Below are 22590 nucleotides of genomic sequence, written 5' to 3' on the forward strand. Positions count from 1 at the left end.
GGAAATTACATTGACAACGCATATAGGCTGTATCCAGGCCCTCAGTGAAATTCGAATTTAGACAATGAATTCAGAGAAGCCTTAAATATGCGATACTTATGGTTTACTTACAAGATATTTAATTAATGATGATGATGATAATAATAATAATAATAATAATAATAATAATAATAATAATAATAATAATAATCACCATCATCACATTATGGCATAGGAGAATCTCCTGTTCTAACTATATTATAGGCCCTAGCTCAAATGAAGTCTTTTTATCTTTTCTTTGGTGGTCCTAGGTTTCATGTTCTTCGTGCCTAATATTCATAAGCTTGTCGTGAAATGCGAGATACTGGCTTACTTAAAACGTGAAAGTTCCATTTGTTTTTATACTCGGTGAGTTTTCCATGAAGGGAAAAGATTTCAAACTCGTTACGAAATTCTTCATTTCTAATTATATATAATTTAGAACCTCTTGTTGCTTTTCAGAAAGTTAATCTTTCCTGATTGAATTTTATTTCAAAGTGCATTTCGTAATGTCCAAGTTTCACTCCATTATAGCAATTTTGGAATTGTCATAACTTCGTAGAATTTTAAGGTTGTTTCTCCTAGTCAATAATAATAATAATAATAATAATAATAATAATAATAATAATAATAATAATAATAATAATGATAATTGAGCCAAAGGTAAATCCAGACTGAAACCTGCCCAGAACTACAGTGACTCTCAAATTTTGGGAGGAGAAGGGATGTTAAAAACGAATTGGATTGAACAAGTAACTTAAACCTAAACTGCAGATTAAGGTTGCGAAAATTAATAAAAAACATATATTTCAAGTGGAAGAAGAGAGGGGGATCGACCATTGCAATGCTTTGGAGAAAATGACGGGTCCATTTTAAAGTCGGAAGAGGTGAACAGTGGCCTATATGCTTAAAAGTTTGATGATGATATTGATAATGATGATGATGATGATGATGATGATGATAGTAAAATGTAGTCTACTGCTTTCAAGTATTGGAATATCTAATCTGTTTTCTGTTTCATGTTATTTTTGTGAAGCAATATTAGGCTTTTCCAAGTAGCGGGACTATCTAGTTATCATCATGGCGCAAGGCCGTCGCTTATAACAACACAGGAGAAACACAAGACGTTGCACACATACACCCAATCCTAGCAGAAGGAAAATAAATAGCCATCTGAGCCACATCGGAAGACAGTAATATCGAACATGAACGTTTAGATTGTATTATTATATGTATTCCGACGAATGCTGGTTTCTTTGGAGTCTAATGTATCGATTCATTTTACTTTCTTTCCTTCGTGGACTGCACAGAGCATGATGCTACTTCCCAGTGCACGCAGAACCTGTTACTCACCTGCTGCGAAGTCCTCCAGATCTGTTAACACCCGGTAGAGCCGCCGAGATGTTTTTACTTAGGCTGGCTAGACTTCCATTCCTGTGCAACTGCGAATGTGTCTGTGGGATGAAGCTGGAGTAGCTCGTAGGTCCATTGCTCGTCCTAGCACTACGGTTTCCTGCGGCCACCGAGTTTACCGCGTCCTGCAGGTAAAGGAGGCAAAATACAAAAAATACTAGGAGCCTGTTGCTCCTCATTTTCGAAAATTCTGTTGACACTGTTCACACAAGTCACTTCACACACTCGGAGCAACACGAGGTCCCTCCCCGCGGCTTGTCACTTATCACTTTGAGATTAACACGGAGTGTCACTTAATGTCTGGGCTAACAGGTAGAGACGATGCAATACGCGTGTTTTGAGTGGCTCGCTAACACAGCAGCTAAGAATTTTTTCACCATAAAACGTTCGGATTCTTGTTTATATACGAGACGAGTTGTGTCTATGAACGAGAGAGTCTTTAAGTGCCTGGATATCGGACTTGTGTCTTTATGAATGCAAGAGATTAGGATTCTAGCAAGTCATCGATCACCAAGGAGATGAGGATGTGTGTTTGTGTCACCATGGATGTAGGGAACGTTGCCTACTGACCGAGAGTAGCAGCTCGCCAGACGTCAAGCACGGTAATACGGCAGACAGGGCTGGCACATGGAATGGCTTTAGCGCTGGAACCAATTGTCGGCGAACTTTCACTTGGTGTGGACTGCTGAGGCAAATCTCGCGATGCTGCCGCGGCCACGAAATGGTAGTGGTGGTTCTTGTAGAGGTGGTGGTGGTTGTGGTAGTGGTGGTGGCGGGTGTAAGACCATAGGTGGAGGGAGGGATTTGTTGACGTCGACTTCTTTCATGCTGCATATGTTTTATAGATTTGTCAATGAATTTTATTAAAAAGGTGTGCTCGACTTGACGCTGGCTTCCAAAGACAACTGACGTCTAAAACATAGCTTTGTGATTGATTTAATTTCATTGATATACCGCATGGTTATTCTGCCTTTTATTTTAAACAAAATAAGTAAATATAAAATAATAAAAACATGTATGTATGTATGTATATATGTATGTATGTATATATGTATGTATCTTAAATATTTACTACAAAGCGAACCGATCCATGTTCGAGTCCAAGGAGAGCAGCGAATATTTATCTCCTGTTCAAAGGGAATCTATGTTCATTCACTGTTAATGTAAACGGTGGCCGTGTGCCGTGATGACCACATCAACAGAGACCCCGCTACTTTTAATTTTCTCTCATACGGGTTAGGATAAAAATATTTGTTTTTTTTTTTTGTCGACTTATTTCGTGCTCTGTATTTTTTATCAGATAGTTTTATTAAAATTTGTAAAATAGTTTCAATTAGTTGAATGTTGTTAAAATTTATTTCATTATTTCATCTCATAGACACTGTAAAGACAACTTTCGCTATTACACAAAATATTGGTGAACAATTTGAAGTTCTATGGCTTTAAAGATGAAACTGTAGTTGGTTTATATATCGATGGTGTTTAGGTATAAGAGCTTAAATGTGACTTTTTTGTTGTAATTAGTGTAATTAGTTAAAACTTAATTACAAAACGTGAATATATGTGTTTTGTTAATTATGTTTATATTCTTTCATATTATAAAGACAGTATCTAATAATAATGTGCTAAAGTGTAATTATAGTTGTTTCTGAAAAAAAAAATCTTTTATGGGATAAGCGCTTTTACGTGAACACCGGCGATATATTGCTTATCAAATAGAAAACAGAAAGTGGAAATAAATATACCAAATAGTCTCAAAGTTACTCTCTCAGAATTTATAAAAATTTCCCATGAATTCTTTGCGTATTTCATATCTTCTCACCGTTAGCATTTAAAATAACTTGTAACGGAAGCAAAAAAAGTTACATATTATTACATGTATATTCTATAACTCTTCTAACTTGGTTATTTAACGACGCTGTATCAACTACGAGGTTATTTAGCGTCGATGAATTTGGTAATAGCGAGATGATATTTGGCGAGATGAGACCGAGGGTTCGCCGTAGGTTACCTGACATTTGCCTTACGGTTGGGGAGAACCTCGAAAAAAACCCAACCAGGTAATCAGCCTAAGCGGGAATCGAACCCGCCCGAGCGCAAATCCGGATCGGCAGGCAAGCGCCTTAACCGACCGAGCTACGCCGGTGGCTAACTCTTCTAACAATTCTTGAATTTGAGTACTATTATTTATTCATGACTTCAAGTAAAGACATTGATTTATTTTACTGAAAGTTATTACATTTAATATGTTTCATTCCCGGATATATATTTAGTCGCACATATTGAAAATGAACAAAATCCGACCAGTACTGTGGGAGAAATTTCTGTACAGAAGCTGGCAGATAAACGGCATTCCCAACACACGTTTTTGATTGATGTATGCTGAAGACTTATATTTCCATGGAAATATAAACATCGATTTTTATAGCATTACAATACTTGCACCATTCGTCCTGCTTGCACTAAAGGTAAAGGCATCCTTTACATAAACCTTGAGGGCGCTTGGAGAGAATGGAGGTAGAACTCCATGCTTTCTTGACCTGGGCACTAGAATGAGATTGTGGGGTTTGCATCACGCTCCGACTGCCTTTTACCTTCTGAAAAGACTCGGTACTCAAATTTGATAGGATGATGAGCGAACTTCGGGGCCGTTCTGGAAGTTTCAGCGAAAAAAGATAAGTCCCGTCACTGCCCGGGTTTGAACTCAAGACCTTCCAGTCCATACCCAGTTGCTCTAACAATTGTAATTTTTTTATAATAAAGAGAATAAAGATATATGGAACGTAAAATTTAAATGAGTATCATTTCCTTTTTTTGGAAGACGACTAACAACAAACCTATGATCATAGTTGGTTAACGTTGTTGAATTGTTTTTTTAGGCCTTATTTCTTACACTTTGTAGCTTTTCTATTTCAAGATATAGAGGATCCGATCGACATCAGGCTCCTTCCTATAAATACTAACTGTTTATCCGTTATGTTTTAGCCTTTTGATATGTGAGGCGATTATGGTGACCATATGATTTCGAAGTCTCTCTTGTAATGGATGTAGACCTGTAGTGCTTTAAAATTCTGCCAAGAATGAGAGGTGGCCAGCTCAAAGGATGCAATGTTTGACTATTTTAGGTAGTGGTGGTGGTTATGGTAATATTGATTAAACTGAGTATGTTCAGGAAAATTACTGATTTATAGGAATTGATGCTTTGAGAATCAGGAATGGATGAATGATGAAATATAAAGGACTAAAAATATCTTCAAGTATTGCTAAATTTTTCTTTACAGTAAACAGTTTGTTGTAGCATAGAAATAGATTTTAAAAGAAAACAAACAGCGGAATATCATTTATATAATAATTCATATTATACTGAATCACAGGCCTGGACGTAGAGACTCTTGGCCTCTAGGCAGTTAACAGAGTAATGGGTAATTTAGCAAAAAACAGACTTTACTTTTACTTTTATTAATTTAACATATTTTGTCTTTAAAATAATAATAATAATAATCATATTATTATTATTATTATTATTATTATTATTATTATTATTATTATCCCTCCGGAGTTGGGGCCCTATGCAGCTACCTAGTTGGCCTAGGCAGAAGTTCGCCGCTGAGTAGGCCATTCATTACCGCTTAATAGAGTTTTAAGTTGTCTATTTTTACGTCTTTTGGTATAAATACTTACTGTTAATTGCCTTTTATTACATTTTTCTTGTTTTTTTTATTATGTCTAAGAAATTGTAAGTAAGGATTGACATGTGTTTTATACGCACTATGTACTCTTGTACGTAAATTGTCAACTATATAAATTATTGTTGGATATTTGGAAATATGTTGTAATTGTATACGAAATGTTTATATAGAATTATGTAATTTTATAAAAATATATATTTGTTACATATTTTGCTGAAGAAATTTTAACTAAAGTTTAAACTCCGCTTTATCGGCAATGGGTAACAGATACATAGTTGATGACAGTATCATAATGTAATTATCTCTTTTGCAAAAATAAGTGATTTTAGTGTCAAAATATGGCTGTGACTTTCTTTGTCTCTTTTTTGTGTACTATATTCCTATTTCAATGTTGATTTAAGTCTTTTTTAGATACGTAAAATCCTATTGTTCGTGTCTTAACATCCGATGCCTGTTAATTGTCAGTATCATGTAAGCATCTAATTATATCACGTCTGTTTTTTTTTTTTTTTTGTATATTACAAGTGCCTCAACGTGAAGGGACTATTTCTGTGATTAGATGACAGAAGCAGTTACTTAAATTGTTTATAAAGTTTGTCATTTAATAAAATAAAGCAGATCTAATGTTTAAAATTAAGTCCAGATTAGATATGGATTGGATATGTATTGAGAAAACTATAAGAAATGGAAATTAAGTTGGTATTGGGAGGAAAGTTTGCGAAGAAAAGACTGCAGAAAAGATCTAGGTTATGGTATGTCTATAACTTTGAAAATGATAATGAAACCATTAAATACAGATAATTTGGCGAAACTTATGTTATAATCTGCCTATAATGCAATTTGGTATTGGACTGTTCAACAGATTCAATTAATTTTTTCGGTGTGAAACTGAGTATAAAAGTCGATAGAGATATTTGTATTATAGAGAAAATTGAGAGGGAAAAATCGTGACCATTTCTTTTAGATATAATCGTAACGTTCACCTCTGTTGCTAGGTACGTAAACTGTAAAAAGCTTTGATTTAACCAGTAAATTCCACGGGTAGAACAGAACTCGGTACCTCTGCGTGCAAGTCGAACGCGTTACGCTCGACGTTTCCTACACGAGAAAAAATACCAACAAGTGGATTCAACGTAGTAATTATGTTCACGAAAACAGGATTTTATTGACAGTAATCTTACACCATGTGAAATTCTGCTTATAAATGAAGATGTGTTTGCTTTCTCATTTTATGTGAGATAAAAGACGTATTGTGATGCTGCATGAAATCTGTTTGTCTATAGTTGAAAATAAATGTCAGATAAAGAATGATCAATTTATGGACTTGGTTCAGTGGAGCGAGAATTATTGCCTCTACAGTTCTTACTTTACTATTGGTTCCGAAATAGGTGGAGTTGGTATCTGTGCCCATAAGACTCAAATATCAGATCTTTTTTCCTCTTGTTTGTATGCTAGTTTAGAAAGGCGAAGTGATGCAATTGAGTTTAGCTTGTTCTCTGGAATATCTGTGAATAAATTTCGTATACCTCGGTACATCTCTTAGTTCAAAATACTCGGTGTTCTTAAAATAATGATACAAAATCAAATTGCAATAACTTGACAAATGTTTAGCATACTTTTGTTGTTTTATATAGGCCTATCTCATCTACAGAAGTTCGAGACATTAAGATATTGTTGACTCATAAACATGCTCCGATGTTCAGTTGTTGTTTTTTTCCAAAATTGCCTAAAATTTGACCTTAGTTTTGTACAGAAATATGTTAGAACATTTTTTGTCTCCCGTAAGTTACATGATTTCAAACCAAATATCGTGTTTCAACCAGATTTGGCACCCTCACATTGCGTTCATAATGTTAGAGTACCTTGTTAGTTATTTCCCTGGACCACGGATTGGTCAAAATGGTTCAGTCGCCTGACCACCGACGTCACCAATTTGGCTCCCTAAACTTTTTCATTTGGTTCTATGTGAATAATAAGTTTTATGGAAGACCATTATGAATATCCAGGACTTGTATAACCAAATGGTAGAAGCCATAATTAAAATAACAAAACGTTGCGTAAGCAAAGAGAAAAAACTGCTAGAAAACTGCATACTGATGTATTACGTGATAATCAATATATGTTCAACGGTTTTCTATTAGATGGTTTAGTTTTGTAAAATTATTTTATAGATACGCTGTAGTTTGAAGAACTCTTCATTAGATAGGTACTTCTGTAAATCCTTCCATAACTGCTAAAGTTGTATGAGTTTTTCCAAATTAATACAGACAACTTTAAGTTGTAAATGTCAACATTTTTCTTATTATCCTGAGGAAATAATAGTCTGCGGAGCGAAGGGACCCCATTTTTTTCTGCTGTCAGTTCTGTTAATTGACCAATGCTTACAGCTATGAGTTAATATTGGGACTACCATCACTTTGTAAAATTTTAGTTATATAAATATTCGCGTTTTGTTATTTAAAGTTCTTCGTATTACTCCACATATTTTATGGTTGCATAATTTTATACCAGTGCCATTTTTATGATATGGCATGGATTTTGTTTTGGTGGAAGGGATTTTGTGCATCTGACGGTGATTCTGTAAAAGGAAGCCCGCTAGCAAATGTGTGACTAATTTTAAAACATGCAGCATCGCCTTGACTGGCGATTTACGCTGCTGCTCGGTTCAGAAGATGCTAGGTCCCTATCCCTCTCAACGCGCCTCTCAACTTGATCGCCAGGGACAACTTTACCTTTTACCTTTAAGTGCGGCTAGCTTCCACTTGGCTTCAGGCTATGAACGACATTCGAAATGCTAACGGTCCGAGTACGCGCGCTACCCACAAGGCTACCCAACAACGACTCACGTCCGACCGACCAGAAGTCTGAGTCACTGATCCACAGATTGACGTTTTGAATTATTAGCAAGACATTATAGTCACATAAACCAACATAACAAGATTTTAGGTTTAGTTTCATTTTTTTAATTATATAACTGTGAATAATGTCTGTCGTTTAATTGCTAACGCCTCCAGGTGTGGTCATTGATGGCCTTTCTGGATTCTGCTAGTCTGACAGTGTAGATAATTCCAATCTGATGTACGAACACCTGTAGCTAAGAATTTATTACCCTTGTGGTACAATGGTAGCCGTGATTTATAAGTAGTAGAGGTGAATTTTGGTACGAAGTTAGAAATACCCGGTAAATTTTGCCAGATTTTGATAGGTTCGTTTCTACATATTGTAAATTTCGACACAAACTTTACGATTGTATTTTAGATCTCAAAAAAGCAATGCTAAGGTTGCTTCTTGAGATTCATCATCTTCGGTTTGAACTGCATCGATTCTCGAACTTAATAGCAAGGTTGACTGTCACTTGACGACTTGTATAGTTGATATTGTTGCACTTATTTGAGATTTTACAGGTGTGAGAAACATTAATTAGTTGGGGTCCGGAACCTTTCCTTTTTTTCCCGAAATTTCGTTGAAGCTTGCGAAAACTGGTGGTTAAGTTATCTGCTAAACATAACCTGTAGAAGTGATCACTGAAACTGAAGTGTCAGGACATGGAATTATTTCGTTTGCTCATGTTCGGCCTGTCTACAAACTCCAGCAGCTTAGCCATCATCTTGAAGGGCACAGAGATCTCTAGTGGCAAGTTCATTATCGTGAACTATTATGCCAATTCCCGACTAAGAGCCATCTGACCAGCATCATTTGATTGTGCTGAGGTTCGCTATGTGTCGAACTATTTGCAGATATCCAATATCCATGCCTACATGTTCCTATCACTTTTTGTGTACTTATTGATTCAATTACCTCCTACAATTCCTTTTATATAATAATAATAATAATAATAATAATAATAATAATAATAATAATAATAATAACAACAATAAATTATACGAGTGACTAGTTCAAACTGTTTGGCTGCTTCGATAATCTCGTGTAAGAATTTTAATCGACGTCTTGTACATGTACAGTGGCTCAAATTTCAAATCAATATGTTCTGTAATAAGTGAATAGAGTGTACCTAATCACAGGCATGTAGCGAATTTGTAAAAAAAATATATTTAAATTAAAAAATTATCTTAAAGAGAAAAATTTACTCTAGAGTAACCATTCTTTTTGTATTTAAAGCTTAATACACATATCACAGAAAAATGAAAGACCTTTGATAAATAGTATTACATTTATATCTCCTTGAAGATAGGCTATTTTACCGTTATTTTGCATGCGATAAGAAGGAACTGCACTTACTTACTTACTTACTTACTTACTGGCTTTTAAGGAACCCGAAGGTTCATTGCCGCCCTCAAATAAGCCCGCTATTGGTCCCTGTCCTGAGCAAGATTAATCCATTCTCTATCATCATATCCCACCTCTCTCAAATCCATTTTAATATTATCTTCCCATCTACGTCTCGGCCTCTCTAAAGGTCGTTTTCCCTCCGGCCTCCCAACTAACACTCTATATGCATTTCTGGATTCGCCAATACGTGCTACATGCCCTGCCCATCTCAAACGTCTGGATTTAATGTTCGTAATTATGTCAGGTGAAGAATACAATGCGTGCAGTTCTGTGTTGTGTAACTTTCTCCATTCTCCTGTAACTTCATCCATCTTAGCCCCAAATAGGAACTACCCTTGATAAGATTTATTGTTTTCTTCGGTGTACCATGTTTACGTAATTCTTTCCATGTTTTGTCAACTGTTCTTTCGAAGTCCACACAGCTTAAAAATACGAAGCTTCGAAATTTATAGACTGCTCACTATTTTTGTTAGAGAGATTTGTAGGAGACTCAGAAATAGAATGTGGTTTCTATGTCATTCTTACATAATCATATTTAATAGGTGGGAATGTATTCCGTAATTTGGGCATCATTGCGCTCTGCTAAAGCGGTAGAGAAAAGTTGTCAACGAAGCTCTTGAGTGGCTGTTTCTCGTAATTAGCGGCGCGTTATCACGTCTAGCCGCGCGAACGCGCGCTATCTGCTGCGCTCTCGCTCACAAGCGGTCCTTTCCTTATGTTAATCAGCACAATCGTAAACAAATTTAATTTGGCCGAAGGTTCATTTCCTGTACGCGAGTTGAAATCTCCACAACCGATATAATTCATTCGTCGCAACCCGCTTTAATCCGCATGCTTGTTGGGCATTTGAACATATTTAACAAACTCATATCATTCATAAACTTGATCTGGGTTGGGCAGGCCGTTCTCCACATCCGGTAGTGAAATTTTACCACCTCTTCATTCATGTCCGAGTGAAATGATTTACTTGTGTGCGATTCCTGAATGGGATTGGGCAGAGTTTGACTCGTCTCGTCTCTCGTCAAGGCCGGACGAGGCACTCGTCCTCCTGTCGATGTCAGTAGCAAGTGCCACTCGACGTCTCGTCTCGTCGGCGACTTCCTTCCTCGGTTCTTCGTGTCAGTGGGTCACTAGGAGATGTCACGCTTCATTGATCGAAAGCGATCTAGCCACTCTTTATACTTGCTATGTATGTGTGTATGTACGTTTGTACGTATTGAACATTTGTTACTATTCGAATCGCAATATACTGTAGTTACATATTTGTCAGTCACTTTCTCCTTATCGTTACATCTTTCTTTCCTTCTTTTCTCTTCGGTTTTTAATTGCTTTTCCATAGCCTTTCAAGCAATTTTTATCAATTTTTGTATGTAGTATACCATTCCAATTATGCGAAATATCAAGAGAAATATGATGCTAAGATGCAAGAGATCGATTTCGAGAATTTCATGGAAATTCACGTTTCAGATTTTATGATACCGAAAACGTGACTGTAGGAACTACGTCGGCCTGTCCGTCTGATTATTACTGAAAAGGTAAAACGCAGAGAAATTAATAAGTTCTTGGCAGTATTTTTATAGTAATTTTCTTACTTATTTATTCATTTGCTTAATCTCCTTCTTCTATCTTTCTATTTTCTTTCCTCTTCCTCTATTGATGACGACGGGTTGCTTGAAAAGGTGAACTAAACAACTATGTTGCAGTCTCACGATTCATAGCTCGACACGCACACCGAATTATTGTTTTAAATGAATTAACAGCCATTCACATACAGAAAATATATATAATATCACGTGGTGCTACTCGAGCCATTGAGTTTCAGTCTGTTTGTAGAGCTTGTCTTGTTCACAACAGAGGTTTCTTATGATGAAAGATGAGTGGAACGGAGAAAAATTCTCTCCGGCACCGAGATTTGAACCCGGGTTTTCAGCTCTACGTGCTGATGCTCTATCCACTAAGCCACACCGGATTCCCATCCCGATGTCGGATCGAATCCTCTCAGTTTAAGTTCCACCACTTGGGTTCCTTCTATTGGCCTATCCTCATGCACTGCGTCATACTGCTCGTAGATGAATGACAGTGGGACCATGTCCACACACATGTGCAGAGGTGCACTCATTATGAGTGACTAAGTGGCCGGGATCCGACGGAATAAGCGCCGTCTTAAATCACTAAGTGATTATTCGCATATCGTAAGTTATGTTATTATGATGTACCGAAGTACACATGATATTTCCGCGCAGATATTCTGCGTCATCATATGATGAAAGATGAGTGGAACGGATGGGAATCCGGTGTGGCTTAGTGGATAAAGCATCAGCACGTAGCGCTGAAAACCCGGGTTCAAATCGCGGTGTCGGAGAGAATTTTTCTCCGTTCCACTCATCTTTCATCATATCTGCACGGAAATATCATATGTACTTCGGTACATCATAATAATATAGTAGTTTCTTATGTTCTATATTTTATTCTGAGTGATTTTGCTATAGTTGTGGTTATTTTGTACTTTTTAAATGTAAAACCAGTATTATAATAAAAGAATTGTGCACAAATGTGCATTCAGATGTTACTTTCACTACTATATTCACTCAGTGATTTAGTACTTTTCTTGCACACGCTGAAGTGGTATAGTACACACGTTTTGTCACATAGCTTGCATATACAGTCCGGTGCTGGTTCGTGGAAATCGGTTCTCTTACATATGGTGGAAGCCATGAACTGCAAGCCTTGTTATGACACTGCGGAGCTTGATATTTGGACCAGTCCAGTATTTCAAACGTGCTTTTACATAAACAAGCCTGTGATACTGTATTTAAAAATTCACCACTACTTACGAAGCAAGACAGAGGAGGAGCATTGCCAGTGTAGCTACATCTCAAACTTTATCTGTCTCCCTCTGCTCAATACCTCTTAGCTACCCGTATTTGTTTTCCCATCTAAGTCTAACGATTAGACTTCTCTTCGTATATGGTTAACGAAATCATATCCAACATGGTCCAGCAAATTCCAGTAGCCAATTGCAATTTTCATAACTGGCAGTCTTCCTCCTTCTTCACCTCTCTACATTTTTAACGAAATAAGCCCCAATATGACCACTTGTACTAGCCACTTGTGGTCCTGTGTTGTAATCCCCTGATGACAAAGTTAACTCCAACTTGACTAATCAGCTGTATAATCCAGCTCTCTGCTACCAATGAATAAGATTCTCCTTCTGCTGTTAAAGTTATATCTGCTCTACAAAACGCCTTGCTGTTTGTCTACGTGACAGAAACGCCCCAAAACAAAATGTCTTCTAATTGTAAGTCAAGTTATTTCTTGTTTCGAGCTAAAAAATATGTTTCTATCGATTTATCTTCGATATATAATTAACCAATTATTCAATTAACTACAAATAATGTTATCTGAAATAAAACAGTTAAGACTTTTTTTAGCTTACCTATGCAAGATTCATTCTTATCTTAACTTATGCCAACTCATGTGAAAGTAAATCGTACATATTGTAATAAAAATGTTTCATGTGCACGTAATATCTCAGTTAAAACATCTCCTGAGGCAGCTGATCCATGTCTTTCTTTGATTAATGCATAGAAACCCCGAAGAAGTATTCTCCTCTAATACCACCTTCTTCAACTACATTAACATCTCTGTTTGACCCCCTTTTTATGCTCGTGTATGCAGATCAGCATCTCTGACGCATTTCGTGAGATCAGATCATGCAGGCAGAAAGGAAGATTTAGTTGTATTTGTTGTTTATCCATCCTCATCGCGTAAATGTTCTTGTAACTTCTCATTCTATGTAAGCAAGGAAGTCTAGCATTTGAATAGAAAGTCCTGTTCATTGTTATAGAATTATGCCGGTTAGCGACATTACTTTAGAAATATAACAGTTACTAATGAGATAAGATTTTTTGATTTTCTGTATCCTAATATAAATAATATTACTATAATATATTGCATCTGAGTTTATTATTTCCTTCCTGTTTTTTTTTAAAACTCAGTCACAGCAAAATATTTTTTTTGTTACATGAACAATTACTTATACTTAATTTAGTATTTAAACTATAGTATTTTAAATTCGGTTTAACCAGTTTGAAAAAAGTGACAATTATCCATATTTTATGTTGTAATATAAGTAATCTACTGAAGTAAAAAGTGATATTTAAAGAAAGAACTGAAGATTGCCTCAAAGCCAACGTTGCGTAATTTCTTTTTCTTTTCTTTTTTTTTTTTTACGTTCACATTCTGTCCGCTTTTTCTGACTTTTCTGTTAATATGTGTTATAAATAATGTTGTAATATAACCTGATTTCTGATTGAATGCTGGTTAATAAATACAACTGTAACTAAGAGATCATCTGTTGTTGCAATGTGTCAAATTTCTGAGGAAACGTTTCGTATGGTAATTCGGTTGACTGAATACGGTGATTTTATCTGTGTATTTTGTATCTCGTTGCTTCGCGTATGAAAACAGGAAGTGTAAGATGCTGACTGCGTTTGATTGATCATTGACATAATATAATTATGTGCAATGTCAAGTCCAATGAGATGATTAATGGTAGAAACTTCGGCACCCTGGTCTTGCGCTGATGAAAACCGGACTTTGATTTTATTTTTTTCTTGTGTTGCAGAATTTGTTATCACTTCTTCGGGACTCACATCTCTGCTCTGGAAATAGTGTTCTACAAGTTGCCTTCTTTTGGTAAGTTCTTTTGCTAAATATTTCATTAAATTGTATTAATGTTTTTTTTCCCGTGTTGTACTTTAAAACTAATCGAATCATGTAAGTACAAATTAGTGTGAAAACTCAAAAAGATCAAATTCGAGATGTTTAAAAAAATATACTCTTTTGCATCCGTCGTATTGAATTTTTTTACACGATACCTGTCTGTTTTGAATTTAGTGATTTGATAGATGTTTTGGATGGATTTTGTTCAAAACTATTTATCCGAGAATGATCTGTTACATCAAATACATTAGAATATATGGGAATAATATCAACACAAAAATTCCTTTTCTGTTTCTATGAGCGATTGTTAGCCACTCGAAGTGGCTTACTAGGCTGACCTAACTCGGATACAATTTTGGGGTGTTTCTTATCCTAAACAGACTAGCGTCTTTACTTGTATGATTTACGAGTTCTGTACACCCGCACCCTCCGTAATTCTAGAGTCCTTATCACACACTATCCACTGGGCCAATGGGATCTGGAGTTTACTAAGAGCAGGGGCGGTTGCTGACTCTCCATGGATTGTCAAAAAGTGGTAGTTGGTGGCCAGCAGTGGAACTCACTCCTCTCCTGACGGAAGAGGGGGCTTACATCTCAGACCTTGAGGAGACGGGAGTGGGGGCTTACAACTTAGACCGTTGAAAGGGGAAACGTGGGGGGGGGCTGTTGGCGTAAAATGGTACACGGGTTTAGAAGGATGGCAGGGACTGGTCGTCAGAGTGTTCGGGATTAGATCGGTGCGGCGTAGGTGGGGTCAATGGGCATGCAACTCATCGCAGGGGACGCGCAATAGATCTCAGGTCGCGGTGCGTGGGATGTTCCCCTCCCTCCCTCATAGAGAAAGAAAGAAAGAAAATAAAAAGAGCAGAAGCGACTGCTCCCTGAGATGAGCTATCCTTAAGGAATGTCACCTTGTTATACTAACTGTGAGTATAACACCCTTTGGCTGCAAATTTGAGTTTGAAGATAAAATCTACAGCAAGTAATGGATTTTTAATTATCTGAGTACAAAAATTATAAGCGGTGTGTTTTTTTAATGAAGGAGTTAAGGAGCAAGCAATTAAGACGATAGCAATGTTAGGATATCTCAGCAGTTACTTTTGGTAAAACAATATATCAGAAGGAACGCAAAAGTGCGAGTGTACAAAATTATAGTCAGAACTGTCGTGACCTACGCTTATCAATCAATAGCTGAAATAAAAAAAAAAATACTTCACACAGCAGAAATGAACGTGTTAGGAAAATACCTGGCGAACAAGGTGGGACAGAGTAAAGAATCAAGAAATAAGACATGTGAAATACAACTAATCAATTTTCCCGGGGTGCACACAAGAAATGAAGATTCAAATGTTCAGTGCTTATGAATGCCGAATGAGTAGTGAAAGGTTTGTCAGGATTGCAATAAAAGATAGTTATGCCAGACGAAAAAGAAGTCGAGGGAGACCTAAGTAAAGATGGAGTGGCTTCCTTTCGGAACGGAACAGACTTGCGGCTTAAGATTGATAAAAAGAGTAAGAGACAAATGTCGATTTATTGAAAATAGATCGTAGCTCTTTTATTAAATTAAATTCCACCTCCGCTCATATGGGAACCTCATGTCTCGAAAATCTTGTATGTGAAAAGATAGAGCCTAATATATATATATATATATATATATATATATATATATATATATATATCGAATTACTTATTCAAGCAAAGTTTTCCGAAAAGAAAATATTAGGACCTAAAGAGATATATAGAGTTATTCAAAAGTAGACTAAAAGGTAACTTTATTTGTTCACATTTCCCTCTTTTCTACACAATCTTAAAAATTCTGGCACTGGCTTATTAAACAAGAAATGGAATTTTTTGCACCACCATGACAACGAATTTGGTTCTGATTGTTTTCGCGGTCCTGTTGTCAGTAGGCTTTTTCTTGTAACTTGGCCTGCAAGATCCCCAGAAATTAACCCAGAAAGAAAGACTTCATCGCTCAACTGTGGAAGATGGACCTATTCCAGAAAATGAATTCGGAGCTGCTGTATACAACATTGAAGAGACGCTGTTACTTGTAAAAGAACAAAATGGTGGGCACATACAACATCTACGATGAAGTTATAGCAATGGGTGGTGATGCAAAAATATTATTTACTGTTTTATCTACCAATTCCATAATTTTTAAGTTTGTGTAGAGAATGGAGAAATTATGACCAATTGAAGTTACCTCCGTTGAAAAATATAAATAAATTATTGCTAAAATTAATGAGGCTCTGGTAATTTGTTAGTCAAAACAAAAAATTTCACTAGGATTAGCTCTAAAAGTATTTTTGTGAAGATTTATAAGACCTTGTTTCGAAACATGTAAGAAAGCAGCTCACTTTTTCATGTTAGTTTGCAAAGTTTTAAAAGAGTTTCACTTTACAAATATTTGAGAAACTCTTCCACAGTGTATAAACGATTATGATCAGAAATGTGGTAGTAAAGCATTGTTAATAAACAGAATGCAGGTTCTCTGCGAACAGTCTTCGGCGTGATGAGTGGTGCTTGTGAAAGCTGCTGTATCAGCAATCATTTGTCGAATCTTCCGATAGATTTGTCTTTGCCGGAAAATAAAAATGAGTAGAAAGCAATATGATATAACTTCACATCGTTTCTGCTTATGAATCATGCAGGATAGTCGACATTCCTCTGTCACGTTTCAGTTAGCTTGCAGATCGTTTGAAATATGATCCGAGGGAGGAAGGAAATGTACGCATATTTCTAAAATTCAGGTGCGTCCTGACCTACCCACAAACAAGAAGCGCTTCATCTCTTCGAGGAAACCACTGGTGAAATATCTGTTGTTTAAGTTATTTAACGAAGCTTTATCAACTGTGAGGTTAACTACCGTTACTGGGGCTGGCTTTCTATGCCCAAGGTTGCGGGTTCGATCGCGGGCCAGGTCGATGGCATTTGTGTGCTTAAATGCGACAGGCTCATGTCAGTAGATTTACTGGCATGTAAAAGGACTCCTGCGGGACAAAATTCCGGCACATCCGGCGACGCTGATATAACGCGAGCGTCGTTAAATAAAACATAACATTTCCGTTACTGGAACTGGTGACAACGAGATGAGACCTACAATTCGAATTACAATTAAGAGAAATCTTGGAAAAACCCTTACCAGGTAATCAAACCAAGCGGGGTTCGATCCCACGCCCGAGAGTAACATCGACTCAGGAGATCAGCTACTTAGACCTACTCCTGATCTACAGCGGTTGGCCAAAATATCTTGTATTGCCGTAAATGTATTTTATTCTATTTTATTTTTGTATCAGTGAGGCTATTTAAGTTTATTAACTGCTCTTTCGAAACGTGAAGGCCTATATGTACTGTATATCCCACAAGAATTGCTACTCTTCAATAATGATTGACAATAGACACAGCATACTAAACAGAGAAAAGTAGCGTTATCATTATTATTATTATTATTATTATTATTATTATTATTATTATTATTATTATTATTATTATTATCTTTTAAAGGAAGGTATCGGTATCCCTGTGAAGGTAAGTTTATTCAGTAATTAATAAAATCAGTTACAATATAAAATATCGTAATTTAAGTGTACAAGTGATTTCGTAAAATCTGAACAGAATATTTCATTATGTCTAGAGCAATACGTTTCAAAGTTTTTAAAAGAATTCCAAAAGACTTAAAACATTCAACTGGGAATTTTGAAATATTGTTCTCCGTGCTCCAAACATAAGTACAAACACTTCAGTCTGTCCTTGTATATGATAATAATCGCTCAAGTATTGAATTGTAGGCTCATAGATGGTCTTCTTTTCTTCATATACTGCTATAGGTTGTCCAATTGCAGTTTCAAAGCTTATAGTGGAATCGATGATAATTATTGCTGTACCATTTTCTTTATCAATGGCAATAATGTCAACTTCCGGGAACTTACATTTTTTTGCAACGCAGAGCACTTCTTGGTGAACTCGTAAAATGAAAGAAGACTTTTAGCATTAAGTTCTTATATTGCATGGTGCATAGTCTTCTGTCAAAAAATCTGAAAGTTAGAATTTATAAAACAATTATATTACCGGTTGTGAAACTCTGACTCTCACTTTGAGAGAGGAACGGAGATTAAGAGTGTTTGAGAATAAGATGCTTAGGAAAATATTTGGGACTAAGAAGGATGAAGTTGCAGGAGAATGGAGAAAGTTACACAATGGAGAACTGCATGCACTGTATTTTCTTCCCCTGACATAATTACGAACATTAAATGCAGACGTTTGAGATGGGCAGGGCATGCAGCACGTATGGGCGAATCAAGAAATGCATATAGAGTGTTAGTTGGGAGGCCGGAGGGAAAAAGACCTTTGGGGATGCCGAGACGTAGATGGGAGGATAATATTAAAATGGATTTGAGGGAGATGGGATATGATAGATACTGGATTAATCTTGCATGGATAGGGACCGATGGCGGGCTTATGTGAGGGCGGCAATGAACCTCCGGGTTCCTTGAAAGTCATAAGTAAGTAAGTAATTGCATGGTGCATTCCGGATGAGAGTTCCATGCTGGCAAAATTCCAGGATGTGCGGTAAGATTTATATCTCAATGCAATGTCTGCACTGAGATCCATCCTGTGACCGACTGCCATGGCATACACTTCTTAGTTATTTATTTATCTATTTATTTTTAAGTGGGCCTATTGGTATTTTACTGGCACTTTTTATAATTTTATTATATTTGTATTTGTACTGTTGAACGCTCACTAATTAATCTTAAACCTTTAACATCGCTTTGTAAATTTTGGGCTACATATCAGGTAATTTATAACTTAAACTACAGACTTGGGTCATATACTTTTTTTTGATTCTGAAGCTTACAATCTAATTTTATATATATATATATATATATATATATATATATATATATATATATAGGGGAGAGTCGGGTAGTATCGGACATCGGGTAATATCGGACAGTGAGCTTCTTTCATCTACCACACGATGATAGTACCTGATTGACATGGCTACGTTTCTGTGATGTCGCATAGAGAAACGTAACCATGTCATTCAGGTACTACCATATGGTGGAAGATGAAAGAAACGCACTGTCCGATTCCCCAGACAAATGCTCCTGCTACTAGTATTACGATTCGTGTTGCTGCTTTTACTGTTAGCCCTTAGTTCAGGCCTGCACAAGATTTGCGCTCTCCGAGCCGGCTCACAACTCATGAACGGAATGCAGATATTAGCTACGCTCTGTATAAGGGTGGACTGGAAGAAGCGGTGGATCTCGTACAATATATACACAAAAGGAAGTACTGTTACGAGTGCTTTAGAAATGAATTCCGGTTCAGTGTTTGCAAAACTATCTTGGACTATTATTAATTAATAATGGAATATTTATTTTACAGAAATAATAGAAATTCTATAGCTACTTAAATGTATAATATCATTTTGTTATATATTTATTTATCAGTACATCAAAACGAGGTTTTATGCTGCAGCTAAAAGGAACAGTAGGCTACTGATCGTAATGAAACATCAGTTACAGATGTTCGATGTCTGCCTTTATTAAAGTTGATTATAGGAAACAGTTGCTCACAAATATAAATGTTGAGCCAAACATAGCAATCATTTTCACAGCCAGCCTGAGGATATTATTGCAAATGTTTAGTGCTGTAAAACTCAACCAGGCTAGGAGTATTATTCAAACGATTTTTCGCCCTTAGGTCACATTGAAGATCAATAAGTTCGAGCTGTAAATCGTTAAATGTTAAATGTTATGTTCCGCCTTTTAGATTCCTCCATAATGTACTGTAGCAGTAGGTAAGCAACGTGAAATAGTTACTGAGAATAGGCCTATACACTGCACTCCACTAGATAGCTGATTGGTCATTTCCCTCTCCTCTACCTATAGCAAGTCTATGTCATTCTGACGTATCTTCCTCTCCCTTTTCGGCGAGCGGTAAACACAGCTCTCCCGCTCCGAAGGAGCGCGCGCGCTCGTTGAGCGCTGTTTGTGCAGGTATGCCTAGTTGGTAGCTGATTCACTTTACGTTCCAAGGTTTAACCTCTCCGGTGGCTGAGTGGTCAGATCTCTGGCCTGTCACGCAGGCGGCCCGGGTTCGAGTCCCGGAATGAAATTCATAGTGACTCTTGTGGTGTTTCCCCATATTAGGCATCTTCATCATTCCGTCACCATTTCTCCATTTTGTAATCATTCCATAGCATTTCCCGATCGCCGGCTGGCCACGCACGGAGGGGGATGGTCTATGGACGAGGGAAGGGGGTTGCCTGGGTACGTAGCGAATCTTGGTATAGTCAGCCGGTGTGGGTTTGAGAATTCGCCTAGCTTGGGGGTTAACGCAATAGATCGTAAGAGGTCGCAGTGCTGGATCATAGTGTCTCCCTCCCGTAAATTCCATTCTATTCCAAGGCCTCCTGCCTTGATGAGAGCTGTCAGCAAGTACACACTGCAAGATATATTGTATGTCAAAGGATTTACATCCCTTGTAAACACACCTGTTATGTGTTGGCGAACGAGTGAGCATAGTCTTAAATATTTAGAATTAATACAAGTCAGGAGCTTCAATATATCACTAATATATTTTAACACATACATTAGTGTAATATATTACTGTCTTGTCAGCGATGTATGCATTGAATGGGGAAAGGAACTGGTCACCCCATCTCATTAACTCCTTGCTTAGTTGCTTCATGAGTGATGCCTAATTGGTATCACTTACGATCTTCAATCCTTTCTTCGGGCAGTTGACTGAACATCATACATTATATACATTTTAAATAGCGATTTTCTAAAATAGAAAATATCAATTTTATCCAACACTTCTAATAAAATAGCTCGTTGTTAGTTGATGTTATTAATTTATATTCAAGTTGCTGTTGCTAGGAACAAGGAATTGGTAACTTATTTATACTTTTGTTCTCTTTTCGTTAATCATTACCGTAGCGACTTTATCCACTCGTTGTTCCTTGCAGCAGAAATATGAATATAAAGGATACCTAACTTTTAATATTCAATACCAAATGATTATAATATTGCTTATATATAATATAATATTGATTTATTAAACGTATTGCATGCCACACGAGAGTAAACAGATTTCATGCACTTGTGGAAATAATTATCACTTTCGACTTCCATTTCGGGAGCTAAATATTCCACTCGTGAATAAAATTATACTTTACTGTCTTGTGCCATAAATTATGGTCCGTCCCAGGAATTTGTAGAGTAGAAATATGAAATAAGACCTCTGCGCAAGTGGTATGTGGAAGGGCATTGGTTGAACGAAGCTACCAATCGCTTGCAGGATGGGGATCATTTCTATCTGAACATTCTTACACCTTAGCGGCCTCGAGCTGATGCTGCCCGCATTGCACTCCGGCACAGATAGACTCCGTCCCCATATGCGTCAGGTCTCTCTATAGTATAATAATATTCATCTGTGAAAAATTATTTACAAAAACACGTATCTACTTAAATCGTACAAGTTGTAAGTGAAGCCAAATATATTAATTTTAGCATTATAGAGAATGTCTATTATGTACACCTCCTGACGCGGAAAATGGTCGCTCTTCTGTAGGGAAAATTTGTTGAAGTGTCATTCGAGTTAACGCGCGTTTCACCGTCAAAACGACAAAAAGAAAGCATTGAGGATGAAATCAGGCCATAGCAGCGATGTATTTGTAGCCTATGCCACGAAATGAGATATTCTCTACCAAGCCTTTATGGCTTAGCGATAGAGCTCTTTCTTCTCGTTTCAAGGACCGGGGTTCGAATCTGTCTATGTAAAATGTACTCGTGTAAACATAGCGTGCACGATGATTCCCGAGCTACCGCGAAGTGAGACAGTCTGAGAACAGTGACCAATTTCCGTATCAAAAGTGTACAATTCTAAGAACTAAACTTCATCTTTTTATTTCCTTATATGTTAAATGATTTAGTTTAGGTATTTCTTTAGATTATTAGTGCAACATAACAAACTAAAAACTATAATATGTTTAGAATATGGGAAAGGGACTTAATTGTTGCGAAACGCTTGAAGTGTATAACGAGAAAGTACAGTATGTATCACTTTGTGACACTCATTTTTCTTTTTCTTTTTTTAGATCGTAAGAAACCTTTGAGGGGCACTGATTAAATGGAAAGGTCCCTTCATAATTTTGTTGCAGTGCTTTGTACAGTAGTATGTGCACTTTCGTAGCAGTGGAATTTTATCAGCTGAATACTTGAATGCAGCACGCTTTGTTCCTTATATCAGATATCGAATTTGCTTGAAACTAGATTTGTTACTTTACTGACAATTGTAAGCGGCGGCTTTCTCCTTCGTCTTGGTTATGAAGTTATTGAGAAAAGCTTTTGTTACGCGAGTTCGGAACCGTAAACATTGTGTCAATGCATTTTACAGTTAGGTGCGTTCACTCGTTTAGCATATGTATAAGAAAAAGGCA

The 22590-nt window shown here is 36.7% G+C and overlaps 2 protein-coding genes across 4 annotated transcripts in view; one reads left to right on the forward strand and one right to left on the reverse strand.

Annotated features, from left to right (window-relative positions):
* LOC138703044 (angiopoietin-2) overlaps positions 1–2030 on the reverse strand; it is a 412233-nt gene extending 410203 nt beyond the window's left edge. The window contains exon 1 of the mRNA XM_069830579.1: positions 1372–2030. Within this exon, the coding sequence (XP_069686680.1) occupies positions 1372–1610 (239 nt within the window). The 5' untranslated portion in view covers positions 1611–2030. The remainder of the gene's footprint in view (positions 1–1371) is intronic.
* The window catches only part of LOC138703043 (uncharacterized), an 825197-nt gene that overhangs the window by 423129 nt on the left and 379478 nt on the right, over positions 1–22590 (forward strand). For all 3 annotated transcript variants that reach the window (XM_069830575.1, XM_069830576.1, XM_069830577.1), the window contains exon 6: positions 14038–14108. The gene's annotated coding sequence lies outside the window, so the exon portion shown is untranslated. The remainder of the gene's footprint in view (positions 1–14037; positions 14109–22590) is intronic.

This window comes from Periplaneta americana, chromosome 7, assembly GCF_040183065.1.
Source record: "Periplaneta americana isolate PAMFEO1 chromosome 7, P.americana_PAMFEO1_priV1, whole genome shotgun sequence".
Classification (NCBI taxonomy): Eukaryota; Metazoa; Arthropoda; class Insecta; order Blattodea; family Blattidae; genus Periplaneta; species Periplaneta americana.